At 39.6% G+C, this 13,554-nt stretch overlaps 1 protein-coding gene across 6 annotated transcripts in view; it reads left to right on the top strand.

The window, feature by feature from the left end:
* LOC140733085 (cyclin-dependent kinase 19) overlaps positions 1 to 13,554 on the top strand; it is a 224,103-nt gene that overhangs the window by 127,772 nt on the left and 82,777 nt on the right. For all 6 annotated transcript variants that reach the window (XR_012100218.1, XM_073055915.1, XM_073055914.1 and 3 more), the window contains exon 10: positions 8,266 to 8,363. Coding sequence is in view for 5 of the 6 variants with exons in the window: in XM_073055915.1 (XP_072912016.1) it covers positions 8,266 to 8,363 (98 nt within the window). In the remaining variant the exon portion in view is untranslated. The remainder of the gene's footprint in view (positions 1 to 8,265; positions 8,364 to 13,554) is intronic.

Genomic DNA, 13,554 nt, shown 5'->3' with positions numbered 1-13,554 from the left:
GTATCTGCCCACTCACTCAGCCTATCCAAGTCACCCTGAATTCTCCTAACATCCTCATCACATGTCACACTGCCACCCAGCTTAGTGTCGTCAGCAAACTTGCTGATGTTATTCTCAATGCCTTCATCTAAATTGTTGATGTAAATCGTAAACAGCTGTGGTCCCAATACCGAGCCCTGTGGCACCCCACCAGTCACCACCTACCATTCTGAGAAACACCCATTCACCGTTACCCTTTGCTTTCTATCTGCCAACCAGTTTTCTATCCATGTCAATATCTTCCCCCCCAATGCCATGAGCTCTGATTTTTACCCACCAATCTCCTATGTGGGACCTATGTGATATATATGTGGGACCTTATCAAATGCCTTCTGAAAATTGAGGTACATTACATCCACTGGATCTCCCTTGTCTAACTTCCTGGTTACATCCTCGAAAAACTCCCAATAGATTAGTCAAGCATGATTTGCCCTTAGTAAATCCATGCTGGCTCAGCCCAATCCTATCATTGCTATCTAGATATGCCGCTATTTCATCTTTAGTAATGGACTCTAGCATCTTCCCCACTTCTGATGTTGGGCTGACAGGACGATAGCTCTCTGTTTTCTCCCTCCCTCCTTTCTTAAAAAGTGGGATAACATTAGCCATTCTCCAATCCTCAGGAACTGATCCTGAATCTAAGGAACATTGGAAAATGATTACCAATGCATCCACAATTTCCAGGGCCACCTCCGTTAGTACCCTAGTATGCAGACCATCTGGACCTGGGGATTTGTCAGCCTTCAGTCCCATCAGTCTACTCATCACCGTTTCCTTCCTAATGTCAATCTGTTTCATTTCCTCTGTTACCCTATGTCCTTGGCCCATCCATACATCTGGGAGATTGCTTGTGTCTTCCCTAGTGAAGACAGATCTAAAGTACTTATTAAATTCTTCTGCCATTTCTCTGTTTCCCATAACAATTTCACCCAATTCATTCTTCAAGGGCCCAACATTGTTCTTAACTATCTTCTTTCTCTTCACATACCTAAAAAAGCTTTTGCTATCCTCCTTTATATTCCTGGCTAGCTTGCATTCGTACCTCATTTTTTCCCCCCGTATTGCCTTTTTAGTTAAGTTCTGTTGTTCCTTAAAAATTTCCCAATCATCTGTCCTCCCATTCACCTTTGCTCTGTCATACTTACTTTTTTTTAATGCTATGCAATCTCTGACTTCCTTTGTCAACCACTGTGGCCCCTTTCCCCCCTTTGAATCCTTCCTTCTCCGCGGGATGAACTGATTTTGCACCTTGTGCATTATTCCCAAGAATACCTGCCATTGCTGTTCCACTGTCTTTTCTGCTAGGATATCCGTCCAGTTAACTTTGGCCAGCTCCTCCCTCATGGCTCCGTAGTCTCCTTTGTTCAACTACAACACTGACACCTCCGATCTGCCCTTATCCTTCTCAAATTGCAGATAAAAGCATATCATATTATGGTCACATTATTCCTGATAAGCAATGCCACACCCCCACCTCTTTTGCCTCCATCCCTGTCCTTTTTAAAACATCTAAAGCCTGGCACACTCAGAAGCCATTTCTGCTCCTGAGACATCCAAGTCTCTGTAATGGCCACAGCGTCATAGTTCCATGTATTGATCCACACTCTTAAGTTCATCTGCCTTGTTTATGATACTCCTTGTATTAAAATAGACACATCTCATACCATCTGGCTGAGTGCATCTTTGCTCTGTCATCTGTCTTTCCTTCCTCACAAACTCCCTACAAGCTGTCTCTGCTTGTGTGCCAACTGCCTCATCCTCTGCCTCTTCACTTCGGTTCCCAACCCCTGCAAATTTAGTTTAAATCTAGTTTTATAAAAAGTGTAGCCACGTTAAATATTCTGCAGAAAGTGATTTAGCCTGGCTCTCCAAAGTCTTTTTCACCAAATACAAGGAACAACTCAAGAGAGTGTAGCAGTATATTTTAGCTACTCAGACAATTACAGCTTTAAAAATGCGTATTGGCATACAAGACTAAGGCAAAAGTACAGGCCCTTTGCTGACTTTGTCTGAGTCCACTGTGGTGCTAATCGAACTAATCCCATCTACCTCCGTGTGGTCAATATCCCTCTGTTCCCTATCTATTCATTTGTCTGTCTAAATGCCTTTCAAAGATTGCTATTGTATCTGCTTCCATCACCACCCACGGCAGCAAATTTCAGGCATCTACCGTTGTCTGTGTATAAAAAGAAATGCTTTGTAAATCTCCTTTAAACTCACAATCTTGTACTATTATTATGTTCATTTTGTTGTTTTTTTGCACATATATAAATTATGTATCACTTGCGTTAACTTAGTGCTGACTTGTGTTCGTACTTGTTTAATAATGTACTGTAGTGCTGCCACGAAAAGCTAATTTTCATAGGCATACATAGCGTATAAATAGAATGACAACAATAAACTTTGAATTTTTCTCCTCCCACATTATTTGATATTTCCACTCCAGGAGAAGGTCTCTGACCATTTGTCCTCCCTGTGCCCCTCATAATTTTATGTATAGTGGATTCTGGGTAGTCAGGCTCCGGTTACCTGGGGCAGCCGTTAATTGGGACAACTGTTAAAGCACAAAACTTAAATCAAGAAAATAGCCGAGATTTCATTTGTTTATTTGTGACACTATGTCATTTAATTGGGGCAGGAGACTGTTGCCAAACAGTTTCTAACAAGTAAACATGAGGAAATCTGCAGATGCTGGAAATTCAAACAATACACACAAAATGCTGGTGGAACACAGCAGGCCAGGTAGCATCTATAAGGAGAAGCACTGTCGACGTTTCGGGCCGAGACCCTTCGTCAGGACTAACTGAAAGGAGAGATACTAAGAGATTTGAAAGTAGTGGGAGAAGGGGGAAATGCAAAATGATAGGAGACCATTGAACTCTAACGTTTGAACATTGACTTCTCTAACTTCGGTTAATGCCCCTCCTCCCCTTTTTACCCCATCCCTGATATATTTAGGTTTTTCCCCCCCTCCTCCTCTTTTTTTCTTCTCTTTCTGCCTATCACTCTGCATGTTCTCCATCTCCCTCTGGTGCTACCCTCCCCCTTTCCCACCCCATGATCCTTCTCCAGCTCTGTATCCCTTTTGCCAATCACTTTTCCAGCTCTCAACTTCTCCCCACCTCCTCCAGTCTTCTCCTATAATTTTGCATTTCCTCCCCCTCCCCCTCCTACTTTCAAATCTCTTACTATCTTTCCTTTCAGTTAGTCCTGACGAAGGGTCTCGGCCCGAAACGTCGACAGTGTTTCTCCTTATAGATGCTGCCTGGCCTGCTGTATTCCATCCAGTTTCTAACAAGCGCCAGTCACACGGACTTGTGTGGCCATTAGTCACTACACCATGCTTAGGGCAATGAGGTTTTAAATAGCGTCATTTGTGTGTGTTTGTATTCAAAAAGCAGTGATCTTTGTCACTGATAGTTGGCAATAAATAAGCAGTAAGACAATTCAGAATGGTTTTGCTCACTGCAGTTTCCAGCATTCAGGCTTGGTGATACCAGAAACAGCTGGGAGTAAAAATGAGATGATTTCACTACTTCAACAGGTTAGGAATTACAAAGACATCAACAATCATCTTGAATGTTACAATGAAAATTAGGTTTTGGAGCATTGTGTGAAGGCAGTGTATTATCTGCACTAGGTGCTTGGGCTGATTTTGTTCATTTACAGCAGATGAATTCCTCCTTCAATAACTATTAGGAATTAATATACTGTTTTATAGTACTGTAGAGGTGTTTGTAGTGTTCTAATTTGTTCTGTATTTCATTTAAATACATAAATTGTTCCTCAGTTAAACAGTAGTTTGTCTTTTTTATAACTTGTAATTATTTCCATGAAACTTCGGCTAAATGGGGCAGCCACTCAATTAAGTTAAGATGTACTGATCCCGATGTGTCCCAATTAACTGGAATCCACTGTACTTCGATCAGACTGCCCTTCAGCCTCCAACATATCAGTGATAACTGTGATACCTCTGCAAGTGGCCAAAGTGCTACACCTGTCTATTCACCTTCTCCCTCAACTCCATTCAGGGCCCCAAATAGTCCTTTCAGGTGAGTCACACTTCACTTGAGAATCTGCTGGGGTCATCTGTTGTGTCCATTGTTTCCCACGTGGCCCTCTCTGCATTGGTAAGGGGATCCACTTTGTTGAGCACTTCCACTCCAACTGCCAAAAACAAACTTGCTTCTGGCCAAACATTTTAACTTCAAATCCCATTCCTGTTCTGAAATTTTGGTCCATGGCTTCCTCTTGTGCTATGATGAGGCTGCCCTCAGGGTGGAGAAGCAACACCTTATATTCTCTGGGTAGCCTCCAACCTGATGGCATAGATATCGATTTGTCCTTCCAGTAAAAATACCTTACCTCTTCTTCTCACCTGCCTATCACTTTCTCTTGGGTCCCTTCCTCTGTCCCTTTCTCCTATGGTCCACTCTCCTGTCCTCCAGCCCTTTATCTTTCCTACCTACCTGGCTTCACCTATCACCTTCTAGCTGTCTTCCTTACCCTTTCCCCAGCTTTTTATTCTTTTGTTTCCTCCCTTCCTTTGTAGTTCTGAAGAAGGGTCTTGGCCTGAAACGTCTACTGTTTATTCATTTTCGTAGATACTGCCTGACTTGCTGAGTTCCTCCAGCATTTTGTATGTATTGCACAGTGATAACAATCCAAGTTTGTCCAGCCTCTACGTACCACTTAAATTTAGGCAACATCCTGGTGCACTTCTCCAACACTCCACATCCTTCCCATAGCATGTTGACCAGACTGCACACAGTACTCCACAAGTGATGTAGCCAAAGTTTTATTCAGTTAGAGCATTACCTCCTAATATTTACACCCACTGCCCTGATTGATAAAACTAAGCATGCTGTGCACCTTCTTTACCATCTTAACTGCTTATGTTGTCACTTTCAGGGAGTTTTGGACTTGCAACCCTGTCCACATAATTGGCACCCTGACTACAATTGTGAACATTTACTTCCTCCATGATACCAAATAGAAAATGCTTTTCAGAAACATCCTAAAGCTTCTTTCCCCACTTTGAAGCCATCAACTTCTCAGACTGAGAAGAATGGCAGCAGAGCCATGGGAATATTATGCCCTCCAAATATCATTGAAGACAAAAAAAAATTCTGAATTGGAAGTACATTATTGTTTTTTCATCAATGATACATGAAACCATAGAAAGTCCTCACCCAGTAGGGAATACCTTCTATAGATGAACTGGAGCATTTCAAGGCACTGGCTCAGTACCATCTTCTCAAGCATATTAAGGGATATACAATAAATGCCTTGTCAGTAATGTCCTTAAAAATGAATGAACTAAAGAAAGTAAGCTGTTGGTGCCTGTACAAACAATATCAGATTTTATGCTAGTTGCAAAATTGTCTTGGTGTTACAGAATTATATGCAACTATCTAAGATTTTGATTTTCCGGAAGAAATGAGCATTCTTGCACCTTTAGCATAAGATATATCTAGTAAATGATGTTTATGTAACAAATAAGCAAAATTCTCAAATCTAGATCTAGCTGAGTTAAAAAAAAGTTATCGGAAATACTCAACAGTTAAGCAGCGTCAATGGGGGGAGAAGCAGCAATAATGTTTCAAGTCAAAGACCCTTCCACAGAATTGTAAAAATGATTATATTTCCACAAATACTCTAAAGTTTGCTGAATAGATTTCATTAATATGGAGTTAACTGGACAATATAGTGCAATTAACAGTAACGTCTTTAACCTCTCACTGGGGTGCCCTTGTGCATCAAACAGACTTCAATCATTCTGATGCCCAAGAAGAATATGGTAACCTACCTCAATGATTATCAACCAGGAGCATTTACATCCACTGTGATGAAGTATTTTGAGAGGCTGGTCATGAAGCGTGTCAACTCATTCCCGAGGAATGACTTGGATTCCCTCCAATTTGCCTACCATCAAAAGAGATTAACAGCAGATGCCACTTCATTTGCTCTTCACTCAGCTTTGGAACATCTGAATAGTGAAGATGCATACATCAGGATGGTATTCAATGACTACAGCTTGGCTTTCAACCCTACCATCCCCTCTAAACTAACCAATAAGCTACAAGACTTAGGCCTCGATACCTCTTTGTTCAAATGGATTGTCAATTTCTTCATTTGCAGACTCCAATCAGTACAGATTGGCAATAGCCATGTTTAAGTTTGCTGATGACACCACTGTCGTTGGCCAAATCAACAATGGTGATGATTTGGCTTATAGGAGGGGGATTGACAATCTGGTTGATTGATGCCATAGCAACAACCTATCACTCAACATCAGCAAAACCCAAGAACTGATTATTGACCATGAGCCAGTCCTCTTCAGGGGATCAGAGTTGGAGAGGGTCAGTAACTTTAAATTCTTCAGTGGTATCATATCAGAGGATCTATCTTGGAACTAGCACATAAATGCCATTTCAAAGAAGGCACACCAGCACCTTTGCTTTTTTATGTCATCTAAAACTTTGACGAACTTCTATAGATGCACAGTGAAGAGTATCCTGATTGATTGCATCATCACCTGGTATGGAAACAGCAATGCCCAGAATGGAAAATCTTACAAAAAGTGGTGGATACAGTATAGTCCAGCGCAAGAAAAACACTCCCTACCACAGAGTACTTCTACATGGAACACTGACACAAGAAAGTAGCATTCATCATCAAGAACCCCCACCATCCAGGTCATGCTCTCTTCTTGCTGTTGCCATCAGGAAGGAGGGGTACAAGAGTACAAGAGCTTTAGGTCCCACACCATGATGTCAGGAACGTTTATTCCCCTTCAGCCATCAGGCTCCTAAACCAGCGTGGATAACTACACTCACCTCAAAACTGAACTGATTCCACAATCTATGGGCTCATTTTCAAGGGTTCTACAATTCATGTCCTCATTATCTTATCTATCTATCTATCTATTTATTTATTTATTTATTTTTACGTTTGCATGGGTTGTCTTCTTTTGCACATTGGTTGTTTGTCAGGCTCTGTGTGCAGTTTTTCATTGATTCTATTGAATTTCTTATTTTCTAATGTGAATGCCTGAAAGAAAATGAATCTCATGGTAACATATGGTCTCTCACACACACACACACACACACACACACACACACACACACACACACACACACACACACACACACACACACACACACACACACACACACACACATATATATATATAGTGTTCTTCGATAATATATTGACTTTGGACTTTGAACAGGATATGGCTAGAAATACCCGCTTCAAAAAGGCACGGAAGTGTTTAGTTTATCTACTTCCACTCTACAATGATTCCTGTTTGTCCTTTAGTTATCAGTTCTGGCAGAAAGAATGTTCAAAATGCTAAGCTATCTTTTCAGACTTGTTCTTCAATTTAAGCTAATTTGTTTTTGTTTCATATTTCAACGTCAGTAGCTTCCCAATCCCTTTTTAATAATGAGATAATTGTACTGGCTAATTTTCCATGTTTCCTGTCATTGAATTTTTCCATATGAAAATGGTTTTAACTCCAGTTTTCAACCTTTTCTTCTTGGGGATGGAATGAATTGAAATGTTGCCACACATGCAGGGGACACTGCCAGCATTGGCTTTTATTCAAGGATCTTTTCCTAATTTTTTTATTAATCTTTTCCTAGGCTTATCTCCAAAGTAGAAACCTGCTGTCCTTTGCACAAAATGTTTTGTGTTTCTTCTACACAGTTATAGAATAACATTTTAGCTTATCAGGAAAAATAAGATATGACACAGAGGCATGGCAACCTTATAGAGCTGATAGATGTGGATTTCCTTATTCACCCAAAAGCATGCAGGTCTTTGAAACTGTGTTTTATAATTCTCACTTCTTTATGGGCAGTGCTGTTGTGGTTTTACACAGTCACCTTACTGCCCAAGAAGCTGGAATTTCCCTTTTTGAGCACCTATGGGTTCTGTTCAATGTGGTGGCATCTATACAAACCAAAATGGTGTGGTTTAGCAAATGTATACTTTGACATAGTACTTGTAGTTGTGGATTTCTTCATGTAATACTTAGAAACAGTTTCATGTAATTTAGCAGCTGCTAATCTGGTTGAGGATTGCAGTCAAAATGATCAAGACTGAAGTGTTAAATATTAAAGCATTAAATTTTGTTTAATCAGTGCTGGAATATGAACTCTAATCTCTGGAGTTAGTGCAGAGCTCATTTCTAGATTCCATCTGTTCTATATGTTTCAGCTACAAAAGCTCCTGACCATGGATCCAACAAAGAGAATTACATCTGAACAGGCTCTTCAGGACCCCTACTTCTTAGAAGAACCTTTGCCAACTACAGAGTAGGTATATTTCTTGATTTTATGCAAAAATGAAATAAAGTTTTCTATTGAACAAGGTGACTTCAATAAATTTAAAACTGTTATACAAAGGCCGTTAAGTTATTGCTAGACTATGCTTAATTTTGTTTTAAGTATTGAAGATTATTGTAATTAATATCACTATAGCCAAGATGCAGCATAATACTGTGGAGTGCTGGGGATACCAGTTCAGTCATTAGTCTGGAATAGTATGGTACCAATTTAACATGTGTCCATTAATTACAATGCTGAGAAATTGCATCTTGCTGCATGCTTTTCATTAATTAGTTGGCCACTGTTATCATGGCTATCTTCAGTTAAACCTAGTCTACACTGCTGAAAGCTCAAGTTAGATTGTGGTTGAACAGATGCTGGCAGGCATTCTTGAAATAAATTGGACCACTTTAATTCTCCACCAGTGTGTAGCTTCCTGCACTGTTACAAAGAGACTCAACATAAAAAAGAGAAACAAGCCTTCTGTCCGGGCATGATGCAACTTTCTGGACTCGGTGTTAAATTCAACAGTTTCAACCGACTTCCTCTCTCTATCTTGTATCAAAACTGAGCAGTTGTATTGTAACATTAGCTCAGTTTGTCTCTCTCCATTACTCTTAGCATTCTTAACAACTTGGGATTTAACATTCTTTTCTTTGGGTTTTCTGTCTCTAACTGCCGTCATCTCACATCCTTTAAGTATTTTTGTTTGCGCTATTTTTCTCTAACAGTATTCACAAACCTATCAACCAGATTATTTCAACATTATTCCCACAGTAATCCCAATTTATCCGATTAGGGATATTCTATTTGTCCTAATCATCCCTCCCTCTCTCTTTACAATTTAAAACTAACTTAGTTTTCCTTTTTCCCAGTTCTCACAAAGTATCTTTGTCTTGAAATATTAATCCTGTTGCTCTTGCCACAGAGTCAATTTTGTAATATATATACAGTATATTACTGATTTGGATGAAAATGTAAGTGGTCTACTTACCAGTTTGCAGATGACAGGAAAATTGGTGGAGTTGTGGATAGTGAGGAAGGTTGTCAAAGTAATTAGATCACTTACACTGCCATCCAAATCAGCAGGATATACTGTAAATCAGTTGGAAATTTAGGTGGAGAAATTGAAGTTCAATCCAGACTAGTGTGAGATGGTGTATTTGGGGGGTCAAATGCAAGGAATAAATGGACATTAAGTCACAGGACCCTTTGTAATTTGATGTAGCAAGAACTTGGGATGCATGTCCACAGCTTCATGGAAGTGGCAAAACAGTTGGATTGGATGATAAGAAGCACATGGAGTGCTTGACTTAGGTTAGATAACTGAGTATGTAAATTGGGAAGTCATGCTGCAACTTTATAACCTTCGGTTAGGTCACATTTGGAGTATTTTTTGTAGCTCTGGTCAGCATACTTTGGGAAAATGTGGAGGCTTTAGAGTGGGTGCAAAAGAGATTTTTCAAGGATGTTGCCAGGATTAAAGAATATTGGCTATAAAGAGAGGCCAAACTTTCTTGAGAGTATTAGAGATTGAGGGGAGACCTGATAGAAGAATACAAAATTCTAAGCATCATACTTCAGGTAGACAGATGGTCAGTTTTTTCCACAGGATGGAATTGTCAGATACTAGAGGGAATAGGTTTGAGGTGAGAAGGGAAAAGTTTAAAGGAGATTTGCAAAGTTTTTTACACAGAGAGTGGTGTTGGACTGAAATGTGCTGCCGGGGGAGGTGGTCGAAGCAGATATGATCACATTATTTAAGAGGCATTTAGATAGGCACATGAAAAGATAGCAAAAATAAGGTAGGGGCCATGTGCGAGCAAATGGGACTAGTGCAGATATGGTGGGCCAATGTCCTGTTCCCGTTTGTACAATTGTATCATTCTGTTCTATATAGATGCTGTGTGACCTGCTAAGTGTTTCCAACACTTTGTCAGATTTTGTTACTTTTTTATGTTTTGAAAGCTCTCTCCTGATAATATAAAATCCTGTTTATATGGAATTGATAATTTTCTTTGAGTGACATGCCATTGAACATTATAGAGAGGATACCTGAGAATACACTTCATGAATATTACAAATAATTCAGCGTAAAGTATAATTGCCTTCTGAACCTAAAACCATTTCTATTGTGTTTTTGTTCAAACTGAAATCTATTTTGTAGAATAGATTTGCTGAGAAATCTTAGAGACCATTGGGATCAATCAAGGCTTATTCAGGGTTTTATGGATTCTGAGGTGACTAATGAGGGTAATGTGGAATTTTTGTTTCTTCCATAGACAGGTGAAGTCGTAGCCAATGGGGCAGTTACATGGGTAGTTTCTAAGGTTGTCTGCTTCTTTCTTTGCTTATGCAGTAACTTGAAATGCTCCTGATTCATGGCTCTGAGGTTCACATGCTTCTTCTCCACTCTGAATGGGGATGTTGTAATTCTTCAAGGAGGCTTTGAATGTATCTTTGAATCTTTTCTCCCTGTGATAATCTCTTTCTGTGATGGAGCTCAAAATTGAGTGTCTGCTTTGGGCCTCTGTTCTCAGACATGAGAATGATTTGGCTTAGCCTGTGTAGCCAACTTAGTATAATCAGGGCCTTGGTTACTTGAGATTTTGGCCTGGGAGAGGACTCTGATGTTGATTTTCATGTCCTTCCAGTGAATATGGAGGATTTTGCAGAGACAGTATGGTGCTATTTGTCTAGTTCCTTGTCACTTGCCACAAGGGGTCTTCTCAATGGTCAAATATTTTAATTCCAATTCCCATGCTATTCCAAAGTGTCAGTCCATGCCCTCTTCTTGTGCCAAAATGAGGCCACCTTCAGAGTGGAGGAGCAAAACCTTATCTTCCATCTGGGTAGCCTCCAACCTGATGGCATGAATATCGATTTCTCCTGCTGATAAAAATTTTCTCCCTTTTCTTCCTCTATTCCCCACTCTGATGTTTTACTTCTTCTCACCTGCCTATTACTTACCCCTGGGTTCTCTCCTCCTTCCCTTTCTCCAATGATCCACTCTCCTGTCCTATCAGATTCCTTCTCCAACCCTTGACCTTACCCATTCACCTGGTTTCACCTATCACCTTCCAGCTAGCCTCCTTCCCCTTCCACCATCTTTTTATTCTGACATCCTCCCCCCTTCCTTCTCAATCCTGAAGAAGAGTTTTGGCTTGAAACATCAACTATCTTTTTATTTCCATGGATGCTGCCTAACCTGCTAAATTTCTCCAGCATTTTCTGTGCATTGCCTTGTCATGACTTCTGTGTGTAAGTAATTAAGCCTCAGAAATAAATAGGAAGGCAGGACTCACTGCTGTTTGTAGACCCTGAGCTTTATTCTAGGTGTTGGCAAGGAAACTCCAGGTAAAATGCTGACTATGTAAAATACTTGGAACCAGAGTAGCTGAGCATTTGGTCCTGCCACCTTGACTTTAGAAATAGAAAACAGTGTGTAGTTCCTGCTCCAAAATCCAAAATCAGTCGATGTTAGAAATGATTATGTATTATGTTTAGCTATAATAATCTGGATTTCTGATTGAGTACTATTCACAGTCCAATTACATAGTCGCTTGAGCTAGGTGCGTGGTGGAAGGATGGAGATATGTCTCTAGTAAAGAAGGTGCTCCTTCCCTCCGGTAGCCTGCAGGTCACCTTTGGGCAATGTTTAGCAGCTGTTTAGACCCCTGATCATGGTCACTTGAAGCCATGGGAGCCGGTGGTGGATTGTTGTATGAGCAGCTGGTACATATCACGGGTCCTGGTTATGTGACCACTGACACCAGGCAAACAATCTCTGAAGAATGTTGATAATGGCTGAGGTCACCCGTTTTGTAAAGATACTGCCCAGAAGAAGGCAATGGCATACCACTTCTATTGAAAAATTTGCCAAGAACAATCATGGTCATGAGACCATGATCACCTTGGTCATAACGATGATGATGATGACATGGTAAAAGTAAGTCTGGTGGAAACCTTATATCAGCACAGCCAACCTCAGAAGATAGAGGAAAAAAGTGGCAGGATAAATAAATGGTTTATAAACACTTTTAACTCTGTTCCTAAATATCGGTATGTAAAAATGGAAGAAATCCATTTTTGTTTATGCAGATGGTGACTTAAGAATTCACATACAATATGATCTGTGATTTCTGAATCAGTTTTATCATCACTAACATATGCAGCAGTACAGTGTAAGACATAAAAAATTACTATGTTACAATAAAAAAGTAAGTAAATATGCAAGAGGAATAGCGAAGTATTGTTCATGGAATTGGAGGATTTTTTTTGGTATAATTTCCAGTTGAATGAAAAATATATTAATTCGTGAAATCAAAGAATGAAAAATAATGAAGTAATGAAAATAGCTGAAGACTCACCCTTGAAAATAACTCCAAATGAGCATATGAACTTGGGAGCTGATTCTATAACACTAGGCTGATGTCTGAGTATTTCACATTGTTTTCTATAAATACAGCTGCTTTCTGAAGACTGTTTTATTCTTTTCCTTTGTTTTTAGTATGCTACTGCAAAACAGTTAGACATTGTGATGGAATCATATGTAGTTGTGATAAATTTGGCAAGTTTGAACTACTACCTGGACATGTCTGGAAAATTACTTCAGTGTTAAAAATAAACAGTTCAACTATGGGAAAATTATGTTGGTAAAATCAGAAAATTGGCTCAAGCAAAGGAAAGTATATATCAATCAGAATCAGGTTTAATGTCACTGACATATGTCATGAAATTTGATGCTGTGCAGCAGCAGTATTTTGCAATATATAATAATAAAAAACTGCAAATTACAATAAGTATATATATTAAAAAACTTAAATAGTGAAAAAAGAGAGAAAAACAGTAGTGAGGTAGTGTTCATGGGGTTCAGTATCCATTCAGAAATCTGATGACAGATGGGAAGAAACTGTTCCTGAATCATTGTGTGTGTACCTTCAGGCTTCTGTACCTCCTTTCTAATGGTAACAATGAGAAAACAGCATATCCTGGCTGATGGGGTCCTTAATAATGGATGCTGTATTTCTGAGGCATTTTTCCTTAAAAATGTTTTGGATACCACAAAGTCTTTAGTCTTTAGTCTTACTGACATTGAGTGTAAAGTTGTTACTGTGACACCACTCAAATAGATTGTATGTCTTGCTCCTGTACACCCTCTCGTCTCCATTTGATATTC

Source organism: Hemitrygon akajei, chromosome 9, assembly GCF_048418815.1.
Source record: "Hemitrygon akajei chromosome 9, sHemAka1.3, whole genome shotgun sequence".
Taxonomy (NCBI): Eukaryota; Metazoa; Chordata; class Chondrichthyes; order Myliobatiformes; family Dasyatidae; genus Hemitrygon; species Hemitrygon akajei.
Note: the sequence above shows the minus strand (reverse complement) of the source record. Positions and strands in the feature narration are given on the sequence as shown.